Source organism: Lagopus muta, chromosome 1, assembly GCF_023343835.1.
Source record: "Lagopus muta isolate bLagMut1 chromosome 1, bLagMut1 primary, whole genome shotgun sequence".
Lineage (NCBI taxonomy): Eukaryota > Metazoa > Chordata > Aves > Galliformes > Phasianidae > Lagopus > Lagopus muta.
Window position 1 is genome coordinate 191,486,884 of NC_064433.1, and position 27,783 is coordinate 191,514,666.

The following is a 27,783-nucleotide window of genomic DNA, read 5'->3' on the forward strand; positions in this document are numbered from 1 at the left end:
TGTTACGGATGAGCAGTGCATGGGTAAACTGAATTACACAAAATGTAAGAGTGAAGTTACTACATATTAAACAAATAAAACAGTAAAGCAGAAACAGCAATCTAATAGAACAGGCTTGAACAACTGCTAGAATTACAAAGAGAAAGACAGAAATGCATTTTAGCAACGCGGAGAGGAAGTAAACCTGAAAGTATACTCAGGGCTGGCTTCTCGCAAAGAGAAAGGGCACTGTAAGGACAGCAAAGCTTCTTTCCCTTTTTCAACTTTCTAACCACAGTTTGCATCAGTATAGTTGAAAAGGGAAGTCAGTCTTTGTAGTGCTGCAATGAAGTGATCTGGTCAATTAAGAAAATATATTCCATAACTTCTAAAACCGAAGAGAAAAAGTAGGCAGAACTTCAGAGATTAACTTTGCAGGTGGAAAACATTGGATGAAATCCTAGAAGGATGGTGGCGTTATTGGTAGTGCCATAATTGCAATGTTTCAGAAATAACGAGCATGCACAAGAGGGGAATTCGCAGAACTTAGAAGTCAGCAGACCCAAGAGCTTATCTACACAGGGAGTGATTTAATCTAAATGATTAGAGCTGTGCTGAATCCTTGTACAAGAATAAAATTAGATCGACTCGAACTTGATTCCCCTTGGATGAGAATAGAGGCAGTATCACTTAAGATCTCTATGCTATGATTAACATTTCCATGTTCATGGGTTTGAAAAGTATCTTTAAACTGTTGTTTCTATAGCTGCAAGCAACACGCAATCCATCTTAAGTGTTTTTTGCTTAACAGAAGCCTGCGAACATTTATGCTTGGTTTGTGGAAATTTCTTGGGGAAAGTCAAACCAAATTAACTGAAATTGCAATTGAAAGGTGATTCAGCATATTCACTTTAAATTCACAGCTTTGTTATGTTTTTCCTCATGTTCCTGAACAGTTACATATGGAACAAAAACAAAGTTTTGGTGATAACTTGTTGGCTTCAAGAAAATGCAAGGAAGTGGGGCATTCTCTTTCAACCAGAGCACTGTGAATTAGCACTGTGTACCTTGTTAAAGAAATTCTGCCACCACTCATTTCCCATGTTATGACCACCAGAAAAGATACACATGCTAAGATGTACCTAATAATGTTGAGTTACTAGTAGCATGTAATAACACTTACCATAATACTATATAAACAGATCGCAGAACTATAATAGAAACTAGTGTTCCATACATGATCTGTAAATAAAAGCAGAGATAAAGATCAGCAGTGGCATTCAAGAGACTTTATAAAAGACTAAATGAATAAAACTGTTCGCATCTTGACTGTTATTTCTTAGCTTGAAGAAAATAGAATCCCTGCTAAATTTCTCTTTGGGTCAACCCAAAGAGAATGCCTATAGAACAGACAAATAGAAACAAAGTTATAATCACACTGTGTGTCCAATTATGGGAAAAGTCAGTTGTGGAAAGCTGCTGTTTCGTTTCTTTGAATTAGAAAGCAAACGCTAGATGGCACTCAGTAAACACCTTGGCTTCAAAACAGCAACTCACTCCCATTACTTGTTCTGTAACTGTAAATTTTAACCCCTGCTTGCATAAGCATCAGTTGAAAACACACTTGAAATTTATACTTCCTTCACGTACGTTTAATATTTTTTCTGAAGGCAAACACTTCAAGAGTCTATGCACTGTGCCCACACTGAGCACCAGCATGAAAAGAACTTTCCAGGGAGCATTTGAAATCATCTATTCCCAAATTGCTAGGATTCATTCTACACATACAGAGAAAAGGCTGCATGCTCTGAGAAGTCCCATGAGCAACATCTGTCTCACTGTAAGCTCAATGAAGTTGAATGTAATGGACTGACAAATAAAAGGTCAAAGTACTCATTTCTTTCCTGCCTCATGATCTTCGAATCACTCTCCGTTTCTTCCTCCACAGCCTTAGGATTCACATGATACCACCTCCAAGACAATACGGATTAACAAAGTGAAGCAATGGAGTGTGCCACGCCTGAGCAGTGGTGCAGAAGCCAATGCAGCACGGAGGATTTTCAGACACCAGTGGCATCACTTTACTGTGATAAAAACCCACTAAACCTAACAGAACAGTTGGTTTACATACCAGCGTCTTCACCACATTCTGTCAACCTCACCACTTTCCTTCTTTTAGACTACACTGTCTTCAAGGCTCTGCCATAACTGGAGCATTCAACTATTAATATCCCACAAGCATAAGCACGCAGCCATTCACCTGACACAAAACAGACTGCTGTAACAGCATTTAATAAAACCTACCATTCAGAAATCCATAAAGACCACCTTCCAAACTCGCTTTAGCTTTAATGACGAGGTTAGTAGCACATACTGTATTATCAGTGCATACATTCAGAACACGACAGACAACGGATTCCTTGTGTTTGACAACAGACAGAAGTTCCAATATTGACTATGTAAAGCCATTCAGCTCAGCAGCTCTCTATTTGGATTCAGCATGAGATAAATTCAGTAACTACACTATTGCTACGTGCATACTGCTCTGTAAACAAAGCAAAACTATTTGGAAAAGCTAATTTGTTCTGGCTTGTACTTTTACACAAAACTGTAAACTAATTCCCCTGTTGGAGTGCAGCACATAAATCACTGCTAGGTATGGCCCTGGTATTGAGTGCTGATCAGTGCCATCTGAAGTTGGAAAGGGGATGTGGTGTTGGGACTGCTCACTGCTGAGTGCTCCATGCGCTGCTGCAATTCCCCATTGCTAGGAGTTTGCCTCTCCATCACAATGACAAATACAAATACAGTTAAATCACAGAATGGCCTGGGTTGGAGGGGACCTCAAAGATCACGAAGCTCCAACCCCGCTGCCACAAGTAGGGCCACCAACCTCCACATTTAATGCTACACCAGGCTGTCCAGGGCCCCATCCAACCTGGCCTTGAACACCTCCAGGGATGGACGGGGCATCCACAGCCTCTCTGGGCAGCTGTTCCAGCACCTCACCACTCTCTCTGTAAAGAACTTCGCCCTGACATCCAGCCTAAATCTTCCCTCCCCCAACTTCAAACCATTTCCCCTTGTCCTGCTGTTGTCTACCCTTCCAAAGAGTTGATTCCCCTCCTGTTTGTAGGCTCCCTTGGGGTACTGAAAGGCTGCAATGAGGTCACCCTGCAGCCTTCTTTTCTCCAGACTGAACGAGCCCAGCTCCCTCAGCCTGTCTTCATAGGAGAGGTGCTCCAGTCCCCTGATCATCTTTGTGGCCCTTCTCTTGACCCTCTCCAACAGCTCCCTGTCTCTCTTGTGCTGGGGGCTCCAGATCTGGGCACAGTGCTGCAGATGGGGCCTCACAAGAGCAGAGTAGATGGGGACAATCACCTCCCTGTCCCTGCTGGCCACCCCTCTTCTGATGGAGCCCTGGATACCATTTGCTTTCCAAGCTACAATAGCACAGTGCTCTTGAATAGCATCTTACTCACTTCAAAGCACTTTTGCTTTCCTAACCAAATCCAGTAATTTATTCTAAGAGAGAAGAAGCTGCTCCTGGGAAGGCTCCTTGGCCTGACCTCATTTCCTTGTGGTTCTCACCTACAATCTGCATTGACAAAACACAGTTCTGCAGCATGGTTACAGAAAAAAATAACATGTGAAGTGAGAGACTTTTACCAATCTGCTTAAGAGGATCATAATCATTAAGGCTGGAAAAGATCATCTAGTCCAACTGAATGACCTTCAAGCTTTTTCTATGTAACTTCTCTCAGTTCCTTCATACAAGAAAGCAATAAACAGTGCTAGATTAAGTCCACAGAAACGCAGTTTAGAGCCAGCCTAAAGCCAATGTAAAACACTGGCTATAAATACTATTTTTGCAGCTCCTAAAAGCAGGTAAAAGGGAAAGCTCTGAAAAATGTAGAGCCAGTGGCTCCGTATCTCTTAAATGCTTGTAGAAGGGGACAGGCTTAATGTAGGAAGGAAAAAAGGAACCTTGCAACGACTATAAAGAAAAACTTGTGCACAGCTGACACTACAATTTCTTTCCTTTTGCACTCCCCCACACAAATAGGTTGTAAGCAGTAAAACACAACATTCATGCTTAAAAGCCCATGAAAGACTGGAACAACAGTGTTCTGCTCTGTGTGCTCCAATCCTTCTCTTCACACCACAGACAAACATCCAGGAGGTGTTGCTACGATATGCACGTCTTATGACAGCTTTTGCTTACTAGGTATCTATAAACAGCGCAGCATAAATTAGTTTATACTTTTGGGAGCAGTGTTTACTTTTATTCCTCTACCACCCATGGATTTACTATTTTAAATATGCCAAAAAAGTATCTCAGGTATTATCTGCCCACTCAAGGGATACAGTACAAAATAAAAAAATATCTACTGTAATTCAAGTCTATTCAAATTTCTCAACTCCTTCAGTTCCCTTTTTTTGTTGTTCTTTAATGTATCACTTCAGTGACACTGGAACACCCAAGCAAGCTTTGTGCAATTCTGCCTTACAGTGCCTTTAAATTGTAAGCAAAAGAACACCTCACTACAATTTAAACAAAAGAAAACAGTAGAACCTTTTCTTTTGTTATCCGTTTACAGTTTCCCCTCTACTGGAACAGGTTTGCCCAAGGAGGATGTGGATGCCCCATCCCTGCAGGCATTCAAGGCCAGGCTGCATGTGGCTCTGGGCAGCCTGGTCTGCTGGTTGGTGACCCTGCACATAGCAGGGGGGTTGGAACTGGATGAGCACTGTGGTCCTTCTCAACACAGGCCATTCTATGATTCTATGATATGATTATTTCAGCTTCCACACCCCTGTCCTTCCGATGGGGAAAAACTCAAAGTCTTCTTCATACTGAGTATTACCTGGTGAAAAGGACATACAATGAAGAGCACGCTTCTCATTTACGAATGGGACCCAAGCATTCCAGCACTCAGTATTCAGCAGTGTTTCTGAGATGATGTAGAGTTTAGCAAATCAAACAGATTTGCTCTTGTGTACATCAGAAACAAGCTTTGTCCTCCACACCAGGGGAAATGTATAAAACTGGTTCTTCATCTACTTTCTAGTACAGAAAACCTGTTCTTTCCACTTCTACTTCTTCTGCTCCTAACCTCCAGTCCATTCTCTGCTAACAAATTCATCAGCCTCAAATATTCGTGCACACTTTGGGAATCACATTTGCAGGTTTGGGGATCATGGCATTACTTACCTATCAATATCCCAACCACCTATCAAGAAGTATTACTTGAAGCTAGAAACCATATTTGAGATTTACAGCAAAGGCACCAGACTTCTACGTATTCATGCATTTCTAGAAAAGACATCTGAGCAGAGGTAAAAAGGAAGGGCAACTCCTACAGTAACACTGAGTATCTGAGCACAGTCTTATCGCAGCTCAGCACTACATGTGGCACCAACAGCTCATTACTGAGCCAAACCAGATTCACCAGGTTTGGTATTAATTACATCAACGTGACATGCAAGTTACTGCTGCTGCATGGTGCTGAGCAGCCTTCCAGAGCTCCTGGGACACGGTTTGCAGCAGTTTTTCTTGGTTTCCTCTTCAATGACTCATAGAGCTCATCCTTTGTAGATTCTGAACATCTTTCCACGCTCCCTAAGCTATTGTGCAGGTACTTGCCAGAGTGAAAGCTGTACTTGTTTTCTAGAAGTGAGGCCATGTAACTTAAGAGTAAAATTTCACACAATTCATTTTATACTTGTTCTTTAGCAGGACAGTGCCTGAGTATGAAAAGCTCTGCGGTGAAAATATGCTCTGAAAAGGTCATTTTTAACAGATTGCTTGGCAACCCGAGCATGTAGAAAGCAGGAAACCACTGTGAGGTACAATATCATTAAGGCAAAAGGCTACAACTGGCTGCTGCCTTAGCAGGAAGGACTCTGGAGAGCTGCAGGACTCTGTGTGCTGCCCACAGATATTCCCTAAAAAAATAGGAGCCTGTAAGTCCAAATGTGTTATGCTGTGCCACAACACACTCTTCATTCAGTTTCAGGCTCCCATCTCAAGTTTCGTATTAGCCTAAGTTATTCTTCTTTCTTCTTTCCATTTGTATGCTTAAGACACCACTGAAGATAATTTTATTCATTTAAGCAAATGAAATATCTTTTCCTCTCACACTCACTCCCTCTATCTAAAATCACCTTAACTTGAAAATCCAGTACACGTGGTTTACTTCTATCATTGCTGCAGAAAATTCACAGGTCATATTATTATGCTGTGATCAGCAAACACATCCAGGCTCTCTTCTCCTTGAGTGATCTGTGCACAGCTTATGACAACAGTAGCTGGTATGTGCCCATCAGTTCTTCCATTCCGAGTCATTTCAGATCCCACTCCCTCTTCAGCAGTGTTAGTCCTCCAGGTCTCCCAGTTCACTCTTCATCCTCCTCTGTACTTAGTAATGTCTCTGAGATCTGTATCATCATAAATACCATCAGGATGTGACTCTTTTCCTGCTACAGGTCATTAAATAAAAACACTCCCATAACCAATCTGAGAAAGTCCAGACCAAGTCTGGCTTTCATCATCTCCCTTAGTCATTTTGCACTACTCACTCCCTTACCATATTTGCAATTCTCATACTGATCTCCTTCTCCAGCTTGCTCTGTTATTCATGGGAGAACATATCAACACTTTTGTAATGTCTATACAAAAGATTTTTAAACTGTGTTTCCTAATGTGGAAAAAACAGCTGTCAAAAAAAAGCTGTCAGGTTAGGCTTCATTTAATTTTCAGTTTACCTTTTAACTAACTCTGTTAGAAATTTGCTTCAAACTCCTGCAGCAGATGACTGTGCAAATAATAAAGGATTTTACATTTATTTCATTATTCATGTAGCTTGGCCCACTCACTGAATGAAGATTTTGAGCCCTTCAGTTGTACAGCCAGCATCCCACATGGAGCAAGTACATAAATCTGGATGGAAAATGCTTTGCAGATGATAGCATGCTAGGCCATAACATACTAGAAGGCCACCAGTGATACATAAGTCTTAAAATTTAACTGTTCAGGACATTTTTTCTGCTTAAAGGGTTGCCTTTAACTTGTCTGTGGACAATTCCATGCCTGCAACCAATCTTCCTTCATCTCTTTCCTTCCATAAGCACAAATATACACGTGGTACAAGCACGCAACAGGGATAAGCAGCTAATCTGATTTAAAGCTAACTCTGAACAGTTTTAACCTGTTCATTTCCCCATCAGACAGTAAATCGTTGTGCTGGCTGGGAGAGGAGAGGTCAATGATGCTGGCTTCAGAACATCTATAGAACTGGGACCTGTGCCTGTTTAGCATGGAAATTAGGTAAAACAATGCTTTAGCTGTAGAAATTTTGATATAAGCAGAACAATACAAGCCTGTAAAGACTAGTGCTATCTTGTTTGATTAATTGATGAAACAGAAAAAAAGAAAGAAAGCCTACAGATCAGTTTTTAAGTGTTTTCTCCTTCTAGTGATGTGTAGTACCCAGCTAACTAAAATGCACATCTCATTCCTTCCATGGCTGAATCATTGAGACCCTTGCACACCTGTAGTACCTGAATGGAGAATAAGAAGTTGGTCTCTAGTGCCATGGTACCATGAGAAACAAACTGAATTCCCTTCATGCCCTGTTGGCAATATGCAATTCATGAGCACAAGTTGGGAAGTAAAGTGGAAAGGAATTCACTGAGAACTGAAGCTTGGATCCTGTCAACTGAATATAATGGAATCCTCTCCCATTCTTCAGAGGATTATAGAATGGCTTGGGTTGGAAGGGACCTCAAGGATCATGAAGCTCCAACCCTCCCGCCGCAGGCAGGGCCACCAACCTCCACATTTCATAGCAGCCCAGGACCCCATCCAACCTGGCCTTGAACACCTCCAAGGATGGATGAAGCATCCACAGCCTCTCTGGGCAGCTGTTCCAGCACCTCACCACTCTCTACTCTGAGTAAAGAGCTTCCCCCTGATATCCAACCTAAATCTTCTCTTCTTCAGCTTAAAACCATTTCCCCTTGCACTGCTATTATCTGCCCTTTCAAAGAGTCCTGCTGCTCTTCATTTAGAGGAAAAAACACACCGTAACAATGTACAATACCAAGGCGTCCACGGGATTATTCTCCTTTCTGCAAGGTTGGCAAATGATGATGACCACAAATAGAGGAATCAAATGCTGTTTTAAGTCCTAACGCTGCTCTCTCATACAGCTTGGGACTGAGAGTATAGGCTACAATATGAGGTACAAACAAATTTAATACTTAACCTTCAAGACTATACAACTCATTCAGCTGGAAAATACCTACTGTAATTATGCAGAGGACAAGAATTAAGAAAATAACCTTGCTTAGCTGTGAGTCAGAGTAATGTTTCCTCCAGATTTACAACATATTTGGCACAGATTATGAAAAAAAATGTCTGCAGTACTTCAGACTTTGGTATTTGGCCATAACTGCATGTTCTGCATAAAAATCAATTTGGAAAGAGTTATAGAAGTTCAGCACTTATACCGGCCTAAATCTTTTCTACATTGATTCTTCACGTATAAGTTATTACAGGGAATTCATACACAGAACCAAACAGAAACCAGTTGCAAAAAATTAGTGCTTTGGGGCAGCAAGTTAAAGTTTCCCCGTTCCTCTTTCCAGACAAGTCGTAATATTTATCTTAATATCTGTCATATGGAACTATATCTAAGTGAACACTCCAAACTGAGCTACAATGAAGCTGTGATATACTTATTGCAGTAAATGTAGGTTGAGTAGGTAATTAGAGAAATAAAACAGTCCAACATCAGTAGTAGATTCTGCTATTGTAAAAAAATATATATATTTAAAATCTCTTCATTCAAAGCTAGTTACAGTCAGCTCAGTAAAAGTATCAGAAACTGCAATTTTCACCCTGCCTAATATCTTCCTGACAAAAAGAAAACCAGGATGGTAAAATGGAGTTTAATAAACAGGGTAAAAAACACCTGCAAGTCTTTTTTATCTACAGGTAGTGTTAACAATTCCTCTTTCCAAGACAGATCATTTGGAGCAATTGAGAATTTACTTTATTCTCCAGCACTTTACTAATCCAGCAACAGGAAGCATGCATCATTTTTATGACTGCTGATGAAGCACGCACCATTTGACAAGTGACAGCACTACCAATTTCTGAAATTAAGGCTTTAAAGCTCTATCCCGCAAAGAGCTCCGTGATTTTGCTCAGCAATTTTTCTGCTGTTATCCTTAATAAAAAAAAGTCATAAAGGAAGGAAAGCTACACATGGCATAGACAAGCAAGCACGACTTCTAAAGTCCTTTGAATGGCCAAGCGATGCACGTCCTAACCTGACACCAGCAGATGCACTTTAATAATTTTGGACAGTGTAGCAACAAAAGAGCCTGTACCAAATGTTTTATTAAGTCTGTACAACCAGAGAGTCGTAGAATCATAGAATGGTTTGGGTTCTAAGGGACCTTGAAGATCATCTAGTTCCAACCCCCTGCTATATGCAGGGACATCTCTCCCCAGATCAGGTTGCTCACAGCCCCATCCAGCCTGGCCTTGAGTGCTTCGAGGGAGAGGACATCCACAACCTCACTGGGCAACCTCTGCCAGTGTCTCACCACCCTCACAGTAAAGAATTGCTTCCTAATATCTATGCTACATCTACCCTCTTCCAGTTTAAAATCATTTTCCCTCATCTTGCTGCTACTTGGCCTCATAAAAAGTTCCTCCCCAGCTTTCCTGTAGGCCCCTTCAGGTTCTGGAAAGCTGCTATAAGGTTTCCTTGGAGCCTTCTCTTCTCCAGGCTGCAGGGCACCAGCCCTCTCAGCCCATCAATAGCAGACGGGACAGAATCAATAGCAACAAGGTCACTGCATAGCCCTGTAAATATTCTCCATTTAAATACAGCTTGAATTTATACAAATTAAAATTGAATAATTAAAAAAAGAAAGTTGATATTGAAAAAGGATGAAAAGACCATGGGGCTAAACTGCCTATGCCATGTTGCAGTTTCACAGCAGCCAGTAATAGAATAAAGCAGATCAGGACTCATTAAGGCCTTCCTCTTGTTACATTTATTACACTGATGAAGAAACATGTAGGCTACTAGGTCAAATACTGAAACAACACGTATCAAACCTACCAGTTTTTCAGGTCATCAAGAAACAGGATGGCAATGGGACAGGCAGCAGTGCTGCCTAAAGACTATGTAAAAAGCAAATGGTGTTTACCTTCCATTCTTCCTTCCAGCTGTAGCACCCTACATGACATTCCACTAAAATAACATGGTTTAAACAAAACCAGCTTCTCCAACAGAGCAAGGCTTACCTGATGGAACACAGGCTGTTTCAATCTTAAGTAAACCTGCAAAGATTAAAAAGAGATAGATAAGTTGCAACAGAGAACAACCATAACATTACTGATTTAAATTACTGATTAAACAGCCAAGGTTTGTTTGTTAGAATAAAAATGAGGGCCTACCCATATACCATTAAAGCTGATTAAACATTTGAAGTTTCATCTGGCAAAATCTGGGGTTTCTTCAATCCATTTTAAACTATGGAGTTACTTTGGAACATTTGGAAGCACAAATAGAGATATTAACATCTAAGACCTCCTCTCATTTAACAGACTTACAACACACAAAAACAATTAAAATACAGAAATTGCCAGGCACATTGCAGATAAGCATTGCAAGAAGATGATGTACTTTGCTTTGATTTGCTATTACAAATGTTTTTGACAATAACATTCCAGTTCTTTTTACCAAAAGCCAGTAGTTAATAGATACGTTGGTCACACAGTGCATTTATGCTCTGTTTTTGGAGACAGAAAGGCAACGTGCCCTAGGCATGCCACAAGTGTAAAGAAAAGAAAGCTTAGGAGTTGTAAAAGAGAAGTCTTTCAAAGGAAAAAGACCTGCATTACTATTTTAATAAAATAACCTTTATCAAAAATAAAGAAAGAGATTTCATCTGTGGCTGACAGCCTGTGCAAAAGTCATTTTGATTGAGCAGGTAGCTGTTTGCATTGAGAAGGGAATCAAGTTAGAAGAATTGAAACCGTGTTGAATCTCATTTCTTAATCAGCAATGCTCCTTTCTATTTGGGCTGTTGTTTCAAAACACCCCTCAATACAACAGTCCATTACAGTTCACTTCTTGCAGCCTGATAAACAGGATTATTACCACTTTTGTCAAAGAGCTTTCCTCAGGGACCTAAAAGGAATCATAGAATCATAAAATGGCTTGGGTTGGAAGGGACCTCAAGGATCATGAAGCTCCAACCTCCCCTGCCACAGGCAGAGCCACCAACTTCCACATTTAATACTACACCAGGCTGCCCAGGGCCCCCTCCAATCTGGCCTTGAACACCTCCAGGGATGGACAGGGCATCCACAGCCTCTCTGGGCAGCTGTTCCAGCACCTCACCACTCTCTCTGTAAAGAATTTCACCCTGACATCCAACCTAAATCTTCCCTCCCCCAACTTCAAACCATTTCCCCTTGTCCTGCAGTTATCAACCCTTCCAAAGAGTTGGTTCCCTTCCTGTTTGTAGGCTCCCTTGGGGTACTGAAAGGCTGCAGTGAGGTCACCCCACAGCCTTCCTTTCTCCATGCTGAACAAGCCCAGCTCCCTCAGCCTGTCTTCATAGGGGAGGTGCTTCAGCCCTGTAAAAGGACTCCTCAGTCCTAAAAGGATTGTTTTCGTCACATTCTTATTCTAGCAATTGGATTACTGCATTGTTTCCTCTTCGTTTATTCTGTTTAGTAGCTTAGAGAGAGAGGTTTCAGTTTACTAAGGCCAATATGTAATTTTCCCACAACAGTCATTCTTCACTGGCAGTGGGAGTGACTCAGGATTGCTGTGGGACAGGAGGCTGCCAACATGCAGGTGAAAATGAGGTATCAGAAAAAGTTACTTACTATGCTGACTATGAAGCTGTATGTTATTAAAATGAAAAGCATTGGATAATTGACTGTGTTCTTGTACTTGAAACATTCGTACCTGGAACAGAACATAAAGGAGAGAGATAACATTTGTCACTTACCACATAAAGGATGTATTTTTCAAAAACAAACAAGCAAAAAACCCAACAGTAAGCTTATACACGTACTGAAAATAAACCAATCAGTGGAACAAATTGAGAAAGCATAAACATTTTTCAAAGGTGCTTAAGGGGTGATGGGTGACAAATTAGAAATGAGTTTGAAATGCAATGCAAGTGCCCCAAAGCATTACGTCTGTGAGCTAAAGTCAGTGTGGGAAAGGATCCACCTTACAAAACAGCAAACTCTTCAGTTCATAAGCTTTTGGAAAAGATACCAGCATGGATTAAAAAAAAAAAAGTGTAGAAATATCTGAATTATAATCTGTGAGGCAGCACAATCTGTTACACTGCAAAATGCAATGCCAAAGTAATTGCATGGCCTGAGAGCCACTGGGTTGGAATGATGTGTGAGGGAGAATCCCATGCAGAACCACCCCAACTACCTCCAAGAAAACCAGAACGATTATTAAAGGCCTCCTGAACCAAGCATTAGCTCGTTCTTCACAGCATTTTAATTACTACCAACCAAACGTAGAGTCTTGTTAGAGCTGGATGTGCATTAACAGAGTTCAGTGCTTTTGAAGACAACCACTGCACAGAATGAGCGTGATTATTTTTTCAATTGGCTTTCTAAAGCCTCTTCTTATCCTTTCTCCAATCACACTCAAATCAGACAAAATGAATGCAAAGGCAATTTCAAGGAGACAGGGAGCTACAATGGAAAACTGTAACAGAGACATTATTATTCTGCTCCTCAGTCTGTACAAATCATACTAATGTATGAATCACAAACTGATGGTAATTTCCACAAGATGCAGATTTAGTTCTATCTCAGCCCATCTCCACTGCAAGCAACCTGTACCCTTTACAAAAAAGATATCCAGTTTGCAAGTTGAATATTTGATCACACGTTCAGAAGCAACAAGACAATTAATTTCTGTCTGCAACGGGTCCTTTTAATCATTTAGATTTTCCAAGCAATGGAACAAACCGTATTCCATCCAGGCCTTGCAGCAACAGGCAAGAAAAATAACTTACTGTATCTCTACTAAATGCCACATTATTCCTGAAATTAAACAGTACAAACCATCCTGGCATAGCATTAAGCTGTCATGCACGTTCCAGGACATTCTTCACAAAATTTGCACTTCATGCCTTTTTTTGCTTTACTTTTCTAGATGAGTGGAAAGCAGGTTTAACCAGAAAACTGAAATCTGCATGTAAAGCCAGACTATGTCATAAAAACATGGCTGCAATTAATTGCCACGTTGATAATTTCATTGGTACTGCTGAAGTGATTTTCTTATGTCAGCTGTTTACATACCAAGTGCCACCGGTCTGGTTGGATGCAGTGCAACTCTTTAATGCTTTCCTGCTAAACACTAGGAAGACATCTCTAAAGTAGCAAAAACAAGGATTTAAGTCAACTTGGTGCTCTAATGGCCAATCACAATGCTGTACTATTGGCAAAATTGAGATCTCATTGAAAGCCTCAATGTCAGCCTCTCTGTTGAGCTCCACATATGCCATGTTATAAAATCTACTATTTCAAAAATATTCAGGAAAAAAAAAAAACATTTAACAAATACTTACAGGCAGTAGACAAACACACAACAACTGTATATCATTGGCAGCTCATCCAACAGCTACAAAAAGCAGAGACATCAAAACATGTAAACTGCTTTTAACTTGTGTAAGTTAATTAAGGAGACAGAAGACTTAAGAAAATAGGACTTTTACATCATTTCGATTTCCCCTTCTCAAATGAACTTCAGTATGAGGCAGTATCAACTCCTATTCAACTACTGAAATGTTACTATATTAATAAGCTAATTACACTGGATCTTTCGAATATTACATTACATTATGACCACATCACTTGGATCCTGCTCGATGCAGTCGCATTCTATACAAGCTTCTACAATACATTCTATACAAGCTGCTTCTATACAAACTTCAACAAACTGTAATGATATAATTGTTTCAGAATGCAAAACAAATCTTGAGGCCATTACGAAGCACCCTGAAATACGCTCAAAGGTTTACTTCCTAATTTTGGTAATTTCTGACACTGTTTTAATTCTGAGATGGCTTTTTCTGCTGATTTGTGGGCTTGTTTTTCATATTGTGACTGCCAAATAATGTCTTACTTTAAATATTTTTTTATTATTTTGGGGATCAGTGTTATTTCTCCACCTCAATTTTGATGGAATTAAAACAGTTGTAGGTGATTTCTCAATAACAGGTACACATACACTCTGCATTGTGATGTATTTATCCAAGAGGGGAAAATAAAAAGAAAGAAACTCACACAACTTTATAGCATTATTCTATCCTAAAATTGTTCTCAAAGAACACCACCACATTTCTGCTCGTAACACAGTTGACTGATTTCTCAGTGAAGGACTGAAAATCAGGAAAATGCAAAAGCAAGCGAATGCATCAGTGAAGGTCTACTGCTTCTGATCATGGATTAAAAACTAACACAGGGCCACCTTAGAACTGTTACTCCCACAACACAATGGACTTTTTCCTAAGAAAAACAAGAACCAGATGCAAAGCCGTTTTGATCTATTTCCTCCACCATGCTGAAAGTCGTCGATGGCCATGTTTGTACAGAAACTCCCTTCCCATTACTGGTAAAGGATAGTTAGCTAGTTCACAATCTTGTTTTTCTGTATGGCCAACCTGATCCTCCTCCATTTGGGAGCACTGGTTGAATTGCAAAGGCAAAAAGCTTCTTTTAGTACTGAATATTTATATTGGGAAAAGTGAGCTAGTTCTTTACTGAAGATGAATTCTCCAAGGCATGAACTATAAAGCTTTCCTTGGGTTTGGTCACAGGAACTTCAGGAAATATTTCACAATACAGCTAAACAGATCTAAGTCACTGAAAGGGCAGGTCTTGCTCTTCTTCGAACGTACCGCCGGTGCCTCTCGAGCCAGCAGCCATGTATGTCTGACCCATGGAAAGTCACTTCCAATAGGTGACCCAGCACACAGCTGAGACCGCAGGAAAAAGGTTTTAATCCCTGAATTATAGGGCCGGGAATTGCAGTAGGTAGCACAAAGAAAGCATTAGGAACAGTGGGCAGATGAAGCCAACTTTGCCACCAGATGAGTTCATCATTGTTGTGATGTCTTAGGGAGAAAAAGAAAGAAGCAATAGCTAAATTCTAGTTGATAATAGTAGTTACTGTTAATTACAAGTTCAGTGATTCTTTCACCAAGCCTGAAAAGAATTTTCTGCAGGATTAATTCATTCATAGTTCGTTAAGAGCATGAGTGATTCAAGGTCTCATAAAAAGAGGGTAAAAAGAATGAGAAATACAATTCAGAAAATATTTGCACATTTGGACAGCTGTGTGTACTCCAAAGTTCATATGCTGGCTGCTTTTCAGGGACAAAACAATAACAGCAAAGAGACTCTCAAAAGATCCTCCTTAGGATTTGCCTGCAGAAGACAATGGCTTCTGTCTCAAAAGAAATTCGTCCTTCCCAAAATGCTGTGACAAGATACCTGAGCACTGAAGGAACATGCATAGAAGGGAACTTTGTGAGCTGATTCAGCTGGTTAAAGAAGTATTTTGGATCCTGCAAACCATGGTTGAGCAAATAAAAATCAAAAAGTGGTTGCTTCAGAAAAAACAACTCTCAGGAACTGCTTTTGAAAGCAAAGCTTTCACATTTCCCTTAATTAAAGCATATGAATTGACCATTTACAGTATTAAGATTGAAACAAATGTCAAGAAATTCTCTTCAAACAGCTGTCAAGTGCTGACTTTGAATCATAACAAGAGAGAAATTGAACAAGAAAAGACTATTTACTAGTTGAAATGTTTCTTTTATGGTGATTCATCGCTTAGTAAGCAGAGTATTATGGGCCACTTGCAGATTTAGCTTGGCTGCCAAAATAATAAGTGTACTTTATCTCACATAAAGCCTTCTATTCCAGTGGGAAAAATGATGCAAGCCATTGCTGCTCCCCTCTACTCTGCTTCTGTTCGCCCTTTATACACCATGGTCTGCAGGACACTTCGTTGTTCTGATGCAACACCAGAGCTACATGATAACCAGCAAAGTCACATGGATTTAAAAACAAAAACAAAAACAACCACCCAGTTTTTTTTTTTAAGCCTGGATCATTTTTGTGTGGCCTTGCTCACCTGCAAGAAAGAGAACCCAAGGGAACATCATGAAACTGCCATTGGGGAGGTTCAGGTCGGATATCAGGAAAAGGTTCTTCATTGAGAGGGTGACAGGCCACAGGAACAGCCTCCCCAGGGCAGTGATCATCACATTGAGCTTGGCAGAGTTCAAGAAGTACTTAGGCAAAGCCCCCAAGGCATATGTTCTGATTTTTGGGTGGAGCTATGTGGAGCCAGGAGTTGGACTTGATGATCCTTATGGATCCCTTCAAACGTGGGATATATGATTCTATGAAAGGGGATCTGAAAGTCTGGTTAGAAACAAGCAGTTGAGGGAAGAGAGATGAAAAGGTTTAAGTTTTCCCACTGAGATAGGATTAACTTGTATTAGCTGCTAGTTGGGAGGGGGTGGGGTGATGGATCCAGAAAGAAACTTTTTCCATGCCAAAAAAAAAGAACAGCAAATAATTGTATGGTGGCAACAGAATGCTCCACTGTGACTTATCTCCAGCACATGCTACAAAATTGAAAGTGAGCATCACGGAGGCAAGCATCACTACAGACTGTAATTTGGTTCAAATTCAAGACATCTGATTTTTGGTGTCTATCTACACAGTCTCAGGTCCCATTATGATTCAAGACTTGATCCAGTTGCCAAGGCACAGGCTATCTCAGATGCTCAGGGTCTCCACTACACCCTCTCAAGGCTGGCAGAGACAATATGGGATCCAAGAGACCTGCACTCTTGAGGGATGGCACCTGGAGGCCAGACAGAACATTCACATGGTCTGAAAGGACACACACTTTTGTTTTGGTAGACTATGATTCAAGTTCAGACTACCAACATAGAATCTGTGTAAGCACAGATTCCTAGCATAGAGCATAGGTTTCTTAATTTTGAACTGAATTGCATTTCATTCTTTGAATATAAAGACAAATTTCCTTCATTCTCTCAGACCTAAAAGAGGACAAAGCTCTCTATGTCCCTTTAGAAAATGAGTAATACCAGGACAAATCCTTATGCCCAGTGCCTGATTGCTGAATACTTTCTGCTTGAGAATGAGACTCTACTATTGTTTCTCAGCAGACACTGACTGCAGTATTTGTGCTACAAGTACATCTAGATCAATAGAAAATATAATAGAAGACATTAAGCTAAAAAAGATGATACAGTGAATAACAGTAGTCTATACTGCTTGCTATTAAAACACAGCTACAGGAATTTTAAAGTACCAGTCAGTAAGAAGATAGTATAATTTCCAAACAAAGTGTCTTCTACAAAGTAAGCAATCAATTAGAGCTCTTATTTTAGGAGTATGTACATCAATTAGTGTAAAGCATCACGTGGAGTAAGACCCACATACAATAATATCTGAGGTACATTAACTCCTGTTACAGAAGTTTAATCTTGTCAAGAAATGGCAGTATGACTACATAGTGAGAAACACAATGAGTCACAGTGACTTATCAATACTTACTTGCATTTCATACTTCAGGGTCATGTGGAAGCACCAAGATCCCAATCCCACAGCTGAAAACACCAAAGCCATGGTTAGAATACAAGTCTATGCTGAAAACATTATGGGTGCATTAACTTAAACACGCAAAACTTACTGAAAAAAAAAAGCCATGAGCATCCTGTCTTGGGGACAACTCAGTTTTCCATGGCTGCCCACTTTATATTGTCAATCTTTTTCTTTGTGGAGGGAGGGAGGTTTCCCTGTCTCCTGCTATCCAGTGTGATTTCACTTGAGATCAGGAGTGAAGGGAACCCAGAATGAATGGAACAGCATTACTGCAGCTTTCTTTTTAGAACATTAAGACTTAACTTTGTCAATCTTATAACGCAAAGCATCATTCTAACGTGGTTATCCTGAAAGTCAGCAATATTTCTGCTTATCATCTAGTTTAAAGGTAAATTTTACAAGTAGTTTTTGGCCAGTTACGGAGGCACAACTGTTACTAGAACTCAGAATCAGAAATTCAAAGTACACAAACAGAATCCATCAGTATTCATTCATTCTGTGAAATGTGAGCACCATCTCCTAGCTTCCTCCTGCAAGCTAATCCTTCCAGATGATCCATTTTATTTATTTGAAATACTTTGATTTCACAAGCAAATTCAGAATTTAATTTATGAGACGTATGCTTTGCTCATACCAAGTTCTTAGCAGTTAAACAAGGACAATGTTTCTTGTAAGCTAGATTTCATTATTTAGAGCAAAGCCAGTAGAGTATTTAATCTGTCATTCGCTGCTTTGGAATGTGAATAATTAAATACCCTCATTAAGCACCAGCTCATTTTTATTTTGGAAGAGTAACTACATTAATGTGATGTCCTGCCTTCCTTCAAGAAATGAAGCTTTACCTCATCCTCAGAGAAAGCCAACTATTTTGCACACTGGGTAGTGCTGCTGTGCAGCCTTTGCTGCAAGAATATAACCTTCTTTTCTGCACCCACCAGCTTGGCTTCACTGAGGCATACACAAACAGCACTTTTTATACAGTTTTCCCAAGGCAGTTGATAGACACGTCTGGAGATGTTTCTTTAGATGCTTTTATCCTGGAATTGTGATTATATGTACTCAACAAAATGAAATACCAAAGCTGTACTGAAACACAGAACTGTAACAGAGCTACACTGCCAAACTCTTCAAGTCCATATATACACACCCTGTAACTTACAATGGACTTCTGATTACATTGCTTGGCTTTTGAAAACTCTGAACAATAGGCAACCACTTCATGGGATTTTAATGAGAAATTCTCACAGCTGTATTTCTGCATATACAGAATAGATTATAACTATTAATCACTCTGCAGAAAAAGCACATTGAGATCGTAATTAAAACAGTGCCACCCATTACTGTGGCTGTCATGCTGATTTCAGTATCTTCATGATACAATCCATTAAAAATTGTAACTATTATTTTCGAGTATGAACAAAACCATTGCATAACAAATTGCTACTCGTTTTACATTAACAAAATATGTTATTAGGTTTCTTTTTTGTTTGTGTTTGTTGTCATTTTTTAAATGTTATTGAGGCTATAAATCTCAACAGCTTGTTACTAAACACACTCCTCCCCTTCCTCCTGGAACATGATTAGAAGCAGTTATTTCGAGATTATCTTTCCTATTCAGTATCATCAAAATGCCACAGGTAATACTGTTGCAAGTCATTAATCCCAGGACTATAATTAATTTCTAGAAACAGTTATCAAAACACTGCTGTGTCTGTGTAGTGATCACACCGTTTCTTGTTCATTCAAGGCCAGGTTGGATGTGGGCAGCCTGGTCTGGTGGCTGGCGACGCTGCACATAGCAGGGGGTTGAAACTAGATGATCATTGTGGTCCTTTTCAACCCAGAACATTCTATGATTCTATGAATTTTTCAATAGTTTGAGGAAAAATTAGATCTGCCACATAAGCAGTGGCAATTCGTGTTGATATAAGACTATCCATCAGCATTAAGAATTATTCTTTAATCATAAACCTAAAGCATCTACAGAAAAAGCAATATATTAGGATCACCTAGATGTGGCATGAATTTAAATTAAAATAAAGAACACTGTAAAGGGTGGGATGAAATTTAGCTCTAGTTGCTAACATCTTTATTTAGGTATTTACATATTTACTTGGTATCAAAGCTTCCACTAAAGACAACATCATTATAAGAGCAATACAGCTGGCCAACTACAGCGTACCACAAACAGTCAAAGAATGAAAGATGAAAAAGCAGAATTAAATCAGTTATTTTTATGGAGTTGTTTTGTTTTCTACACTCAGTACTGGTTTCCCTCCTCCGCCTCAGACAAGAGTGACCTTGCCTACTCCCACTGTACAGCTCTACCAGTGAACTCCAGCACAGCTGGGCCAGTTCCCAGACACCATAATGCAAGTGTCTGTACTAGAGAATGGTTAGAACAGTCTGTGGCATGAGCCTGGCCTGTTCCAACTAGCACTTTTCCCCAGCAGTTCCCAGCACAGTCCAGCAGCCAGAAGAGCCCCAAGCTCGTGCCCAATAGGATGTTTGTATGCAGTCTCCCTCTTTTGGAGGCTGAGATAGACAGACCGTTCCACATTGCTTGGCTTCAGCATGCAGGAACATTCCCAAGCACATCTGATTTACAAACACAGCCTCTGCAGCATCTCTATGGCTCTTAGATAAAAATAAGGGAATTAATTTGGGGTGAAGGGCTTCTAACAACTCTTACTGCAGATGCAGAGTTTCAGGGGAGACAGAAATACATATATTTAAATCAAGACCCGTCTAGAACATAAAACATTTAGAAATCACATTTCCCCATAAGAAGAGGAAATGTCATGTGGTAAAACCCAATAAAATACCACAGCATCAAAATGAGCCACCCAAAACCAACTGCTTCGAGGTAATGACACTCTGATCTCTTCTACCTGTTTTTTCCAACCTTGGTGATTCTGTGATTCTATCTGGGGGTGTTCAAGGAAAGGCTGGATGTTGCGTTGAGGGACATGGTTTAGTGGGAGCTATTGGGAATAGGTGAACGGTTGGACTGGATGAGCTTTTAGGTCTTTTCCAACCTTGGTGATTCTATGGTTCTATGATTCTATGAGAAGCAAAATGCTAAAGCAATTGCTTAATAATAATCTTAGTAACTTTAGATTGACTGATAGATAGTTCTCACTAAAAATCTTATCCTTTTTCTATTGGTTTCATTGACAATATGCCCTTTGAGCTGAAGCGCAGCAGAAACAAAGGCTGAGAACAGTGTGCTGCATCTCAAAACACTTGCTGTAAAGTGCAACCCAGCTTTGGCACCAGTACGAACAAGGAATTTATTTAAATAGTTATTCAGAAATCCCCATTCTTGTCGAGCCAAGTTGGGATCTTAGCACGTATGTGAAATGAACAGTCCTCCCCTAATTCAACATGCACTGGGTTCAAAGAGGAAATAGATGTCAGCAGCAGAAATTGTAGGGTATAAAGTAAAGCACTGAACACAGCGTGGTGAAACAAAGGACCTGACAATCAGCTGAATGTCTGGAAGCATCCAAAAGGAGCAGCTGATCTGGATCGAAATAACGTCTAGAAACAACACTTACATTCTCAAATGCTAACAGATTTCATTTCAACGTCCGCTTTGACAGCTGTCTATTAGCTTCTTGTAAAATATCAGTAATGATTCAACATAACTAACTAAAGTGCCCCCTCCCACCCCCGTATCTTCAGAGCAGAACTGTGAAAGACTTTCTACTTTGACAAAACAACCCATTGACAGCAGAGCTCCTAACTGGTGGTGTTTTCAATGAAGCCTCAAGTGAAACCAGCACTTCTGTGTTACATTCAGTGCTCCTTTATAGATTAAGTCTATATTTGTGATAAACTAGTGACAGAATGAAATCTGTTCATAAATAAAACCATTTTCAGGAAAAGTGCTCTCTGGCACTTTCTAACACAAAGACATTTCTGTACACCTACTCTCTCTGTGTCAGTATGTTTTTCATTCAGTCACATGCGGAGATAGAATGCCAATGTTCCTGGCACATTTCAACTGCATTTAAAATTCTGCTTCTCTTCTCATTTGCTGCTTTTTTTCTTCTGTAGTAGAACAGATGTTAAGAGGCTTGTGATTCCACACCATTCTGCTCTTGTTTTTCCACCAAGAAGTGATAAAGCTGTCCACGTTCTTTCACATCTCCCAACTGCTGCAAAGCAGCCCAGCATTATGAATAGTGAAATGGAGACAAAACAGAAGAGAAACATACTGGGTCACACACAGTGACCTGTAATGTGAGGTTCTAACATAAGAAATGAAAGTCGAGTCATGCAAGCATTATCACTGCAGACAGCATTCAAAGACGACTTCTCCCCAGTCACAGATGAGCCCAGCTGGAAGTCAGGACTGCCCTGCAGCAATACTGCCAAGTATGCAGGCTGAGTTCCCCTTCATGAACACCAGAAACAGCAAGAAAATGGAAGTCTATGGTGTTTATTATGAACGAAGACAGACTCTTTTACCACATTAAGTGGTATATGATAAATGCCAGTTCAGAGCTGGAAATCCCTCTAGCAGTCTTGGTGTGACATGCTGATGTTCTGGTCAAACAATGGCACAATTTGTCCATCATGAAGCAGCTACAATATATAGCAAATAGTGAGACTCAATGCAGTTTGACCATTTTTCAGTTTAGAAGGAATCTTTTAGAAGGAACTAATCTTTCAGGATACTTTGATTCAAAAACAAGGGAAGAGTCAACTTTAGCAAAGCTGAAGGAAGGGAAGCCACCCAGGGAGACCTGGACGGGCTTGAAATGTGGACCTGTGGGATTCAAATAGGGTTTAGCAAAACTAAGTGCACGGTGCTGCACTTGGGTCCAGGCAATCTCAGGTATGTGTATGGACTGGGAAAAGAACTCACTGAGAGCAGCCCCGTGGAGAAGGACTTAAGGGTGTTGGTAGAGGAAAAGCTGGATATGAGCCAGCAGTGTGTGCCTGCAGCCAAGAAGGCCATCAGTATCCTGGGCTGCATCAACTGAGGGGTAGCAGCAGGGTGAGGGAGGGGATTGTCCCTCTCTGCCCTTGTGAGGCAGTCCATCTGGAGTACTGCATCTAGGTCTGGGGCCTGTAGCGCAAGGAGGATGCAGAGCTGTTAGGAGCGGGTCCAGAGCAGGGCCATGAAGGTGCTCAGAGGGCTGAAGCACCTCTCCTATGAAGAAAGGCTGAGGGAATTAGGCTTGTTCAGCCTGGAGAAGACAAGACTTTGAGGAGATTTCAGTGTGGCCTTCCAGTACATGAAGGGAGCTTATAAACAGGGAGGAAATTGACTTTGTACGCTGATACCAATGGGACAAGGGTCTGATACCAATGGGACAAGGAGGAATGGTTTTAAAGTAAAATGGGGGAGATTTAGATTAGATGGTAGGAAAAAATTCTTTACTCGGAGTGCGGTAAGGCCCTGGCACTGCTGCCCAGAGAGATGTGGGGGATGCTCAAGGCCAGGCTGGATGAAACCCTGGGCAGCCTGAGCTGGTGGGGGCAACGAGCCCATGGCAGTGGCTAAAACTCAATGATCACTAAGGTCCCTTTCAAACCAAGTCATTCTATAATTCAAATGCTTACACACACTTTCGTTTTCTCTCTGGCCTTCAGAAGCTCCTTCCACCAAAGTATTTTAAACAGAGACAAAAAAAAAAATCACTCAATTTTTACTCAAAACTCCAGAACACCTCCATATGGCTATTTGGAAAGTTCTCAGGAGCTTCCACGGCTGCTTATATATTTCACACATATTAGCAAAGCTGAACTAGGTCTCCAAGTAGCTGAAAAACCCTGAGTTGTACCTTGTGCATGTAACAGCTTCATTGGCATCACAAATACACTTAGCATATGGTTGTCTGCTTTCTGACAATGTTTATCTAAATACATATGCATGCCAGTTTTAAATGTAACATTTGCAATAAACAAGTGTCTTAGCACTGAGAAGAGTGGGAAAGTCAGCCTCCCCAGAGAAGGGAGCTACAGCAAACAGATTTGTGAAATCCACTTCTAGAGACCCTACTGCCAAGTCTGAATGGTCTTAACATCTTTTCTCAGAAGGAATGCGATTAGTAGCTACATAACTGAAAACTTAAAGGAATACGTTTATTTTCTGTATTTTGTTATTACAGGAAGAAACAGACTGCAGTGAAGCCCACTGATACACCAAGGTCTCTTATTTTTCTCTTCCATCCCTGCAGAACTTCCCAAATACAACAGCAGTAAGGCTGTTGGGGCCAAACAAGAACTGAAAGCCAATTCCAACTCGTGAAAGAGTGCTCTTTCAATTCCTCTAAAATCTTGCCTGTTTCTATGGAATACAAATACTATTTAAAAAGAACAAAAAGCACACTAATATACCATTAAGCTTTTGAAAATAGCACCACAAAAGAGACCTTTTGCATGAAAACCTCACAGAGTTTTTTAATACACCCTAATTTCATGCTCTTGGTTGCGGTTGGACTCGATGATCTTTAAGGTCTTTTCCAACCTTAGCAATTCTATGACTCTATGATTCTAAACAGTATTTTCCTGTAAACATAAACCTCAATGTGGTTGAGCTGTTATAGTTTCACACACAGTATTTGGATTCCACGACTTGGTTTATTAATATTTGGATATTGTTCACTGTTCTTTTCTTATAAAGGCAGCCAGAAGCACAAATTAACATTTACACATACCTGTAAGACATAAATATGCAGCTAAATACCGCTTTTCAAGGCCATCTTTATAGGTCCGAATCGCACCATAGATTGGAGGTAGAATGAAAATCAGGTTACTCACTGTGTTCCCTGTAGGACAGAAGCAAAAGCAGGGATTTAGCATTGGATACTACACACCTTCAATATACAAAGCTGCTTCAACAGTTGTCACTCAGGAAGCTGCATCTTTTTGAAACTGTCTTCTGCTTAAACATAACACACACAGTTAAATTCTGGCGCAGCACAGTTAGCCATTTGAAGACTGTTTTCACTCTGTTGCCACTTTCCATAGTAAGAGAATACTAAATTAGCTGAAAAGGTTGGCTTAGATGATGATAGGGTTCCTTGATTGCATGGAACATGAATTCAAACCCAAGTCCTTCAAGAGATAAAGCCAGGTATTCTACAAGCTGTCTGTTTTCTCTTCTGCCCTCACAGTTCTCCCCATTACGCTCCCTTCTGATCCTTAAGGTCATTGAGTGATTCATTCCTAAATTAACAAGTTCAATCTCTACTATTTGTGTGCAATCACTACATCACAAATCACAACACGATCAAAGATTGCAAGAAGGTTCGAAAAGGAACAGCAAAGGGTTAAGAGAAAGAGGGTATGAATAAGAATAGCAAAAAAGTTAGAAGCCACTAACGATCAGCATGACAGGCAACTGTCAAAGCTTATCAAAAGCTGGAGCTTCAGCAAGACGTTGCTGCTCTCCATCCCTCCTGCTGAAGCTGGGATGCAACACAAAGGAATGACACATGTGCTGCAGAGATCAGAGACAGCATGAACAAGCACAGAGCCCAGCTCTCATACCAGGGGGCAGGACAGCCTTTCCAGCACTGGGGAAGATGAAGAAACCTTCCCTCTTCTTTTCTTTCTTATGACTACTTAGCCATCCTCATTTAGACATGTTTTCAAACTGTCCTGGCCATTGGAAAATGCACAATGAAATGGTGAGAAGTACAAGTGAAGGAAAAGGAAATAGCACATTTCTCAGCAGAGAGGATTCAGATTTTGAGCCCAACCACAAATCAAAGTTTCAAGGAGAAAGGTTTTGCAATGGGAATGAAATTACATGCAAGTTAGGCAAGAGTAGATACAAAAGAAGGAAGAACCTTGCTCACATACATTAAGCTGCAAAATTTCACATGCCATCAGTTAAATGCAGATAGCCAAAATGTCAAGTCTGACTTCCAAAGATCTCAATAGCCACAAGCACAATGTATGAAGATAATGAGAGGCCACAAATCAAAACAGCTCTGCAAATACACACTAGCTTGAACCAATATAACAGGCCTTTTGGATGCCTTGTATCTCTGGGGAATCATTAACCTATCAGCATGTTCCTACAGTGACGCAGGAGACCAGGTTTGGAAGAAACCTGCTGAAAATGCAGCACTATGTGGTACATCACCATCACCATTACCCACAAATCAGGCAGAGATGTCATCTAGCCTCAGAAAATAGAGCAAAGGTTATACAGACTGGATAGCAAAACTCCTGCTTTCCGAAGGAGCTGTCAAATACATCCATCTAACAAAGATGTTGTTAGAATTGATGTAAATATCACTGTTAAAGGTCACTTTATGATGAAATTGTCAAAAACCTGGCAAACATTCAAATATGCAAGTGCTGAATAAAAGAAATACCACATTGTTTATCCATAGATGGGAAGGCACGTGACCTTCAAAGCCATCTGCAGTAGGATAACAAACTGCTAATGGATACAGGAAGACAGAAAAGAGATTCTTCCGTAGGAAAACAAAGGCTCCAACACTTCCTGTAAAGTTATAATCACGTTAAATTATTGAAAATTTATGAGCATTTAATTTTAAGACCATCCTGCTGCGATAGGAAATGCTGCAGACCTAATGTAGCCGTAAATTCCTGACACTCCTCGTGGGCAGTTTTTGGCCCATATTATTCAGAATGTTTACAGCATGGATTAAGCAAGGCTATTTGGGAAACACTTATTGAAAATTGTGCTGTTTTGTTTTTAAATAAAGGCAATAGGAGCAGGGGAACAGTAGAGTTCCATAGCACGCTGCTGGCAAAATTACTTATTTCAAGAACCAAAACAAGGCAGTTATTCAACACAGTGTCCCCAGGAGTGTGGATTTCATAAAAGTCTTGTTTTTTTTTTTCAGGATTATCCTTGTATAGAAGAGCTCACCCATTCATTAAAAAGGATTTTTACTAATTCCCTCAAAAGTGGCAGTGGGACATGCACAGAAATTAGCAGACAATCCCAAAAAAGAAAAAGATGTAATTGCAGCCCCATTGCTCGGAAGGTAATTAACAAAGGACTGACTGAAACAAGTTTTAAAGGAAACAGATACTGAAGTTGGAAATGGGAAAGTTATACTGTAAATATACACATAAAACCAGGCTCCACAAACCACAGCATGGGCAATGCCATGGATAAAAGGGAGCTATGTGAAATAAAGGATAAGAGTGACAAATGAATAAATAGATAATAAACTAAGCTTAAATAAATGCATCCTAGCAGGTAGAAAATCTCTTCCAAATGAGGAGGAATCATTTATGAGTTACTTCCCAATAGTAACAGGCTGTCTGCTGCTCTAGGGTGAAGCTCAGTCAGCTCCAACACTGGAGTGATGCGATATGGTGGCCTACAACCATGAAGATTATACTTGGTACCAGGTCAAACAGAAGTTTAACTTCAACCATGTTAACTGGCAGACTGGATGACAAACCTTGCCAAATTTCTTAAGTGTTTTCAAGACTGTTATAGCACAAAGCGTTGTTTCAGAGGATGATTTTATTCCTTGGGAGAACACCATACTGTACCAAAACAAAATCAGATCATCACTTCAACAAGCCTTTGTCTCCAGGAAGGACAGCTCTACTTGTGTTTCACCACAGCTGCACTCTATTATACAAACAGAGCAGCAAAACTGACTGGTCTTTTTTTTCCCCCTATGCATGTACAGTCATCTTTGGACCATTAAAAATATACTTATGGTATCATAAATGCATGAAGATCTGTACAGACACTGAAATTACATGGTTAGTGGTTTACACCAAAGTTACAAACAAAACTTCAAGAGGAAATAGCATTTACAGGCAAACATGGGCGCAATATACTCTTATCTGAAGGGTTTGGTATAGCTAAGGTACACAAACCTGAAGGACCCTACTTTCATAAGCTTTCAGTTTTCCCCAAGATGCAGTCACTTCTATGTTAGAAAGTTATTTCTACAGTAAAGTGGACGAGAAGTTACAAGGATAAACCATGTGAAGTTGCAAATACGTCAAGCACAGTCAGAAAAAATACTTTGCAGGATGCAGGAACATAGCACAAAGAGAGAAAATAGGAATGTTTTCATTGCAGGAAGAGTTGTGGTATTTAAAAAGAAGCCAAA

The 27,783-nt window shown here is 40.2% G+C and overlaps 1 protein-coding gene across 3 annotated transcripts in view; it reads right to left on the reverse strand.

Moving 5' to 3' along the window:
* Positions 1–27,783, reverse strand: part of ACER3 (alkaline ceramidase 3) — a 55,475-nt gene that overhangs the window by 12,949 nt on the left and 14,743 nt on the right. For 2 of the 3 annotated variants that reach the window (XM_048944310.1, XM_048944317.1), the window contains exons 2-7: positions 24,376–24,486; positions 17,654–17,706; positions 13,621–13,673; positions 11,903–11,984; positions 10,307–10,342; positions 1,163–1,221 (exon numbers count right to left, since the gene is read on the reverse strand). In XM_048944310.1, the coding sequence (XP_048800267.1) occupies positions 1,163–1,221; positions 10,307–10,342; positions 11,903–11,984; positions 13,621–13,673; positions 17,654–17,706; positions 24,376–24,486 (394 nt within the window). Of the gene's footprint in view, positions 1–1,162; positions 1,222–10,306; positions 10,343–11,902; positions 11,985–13,620; positions 13,674–17,082; positions 17,089–17,653; positions 17,707–24,375; positions 24,487–27,783 lie in introns of those variants that run through there. The other variant, XM_048944328.1, reaches the window with a different exon arrangement.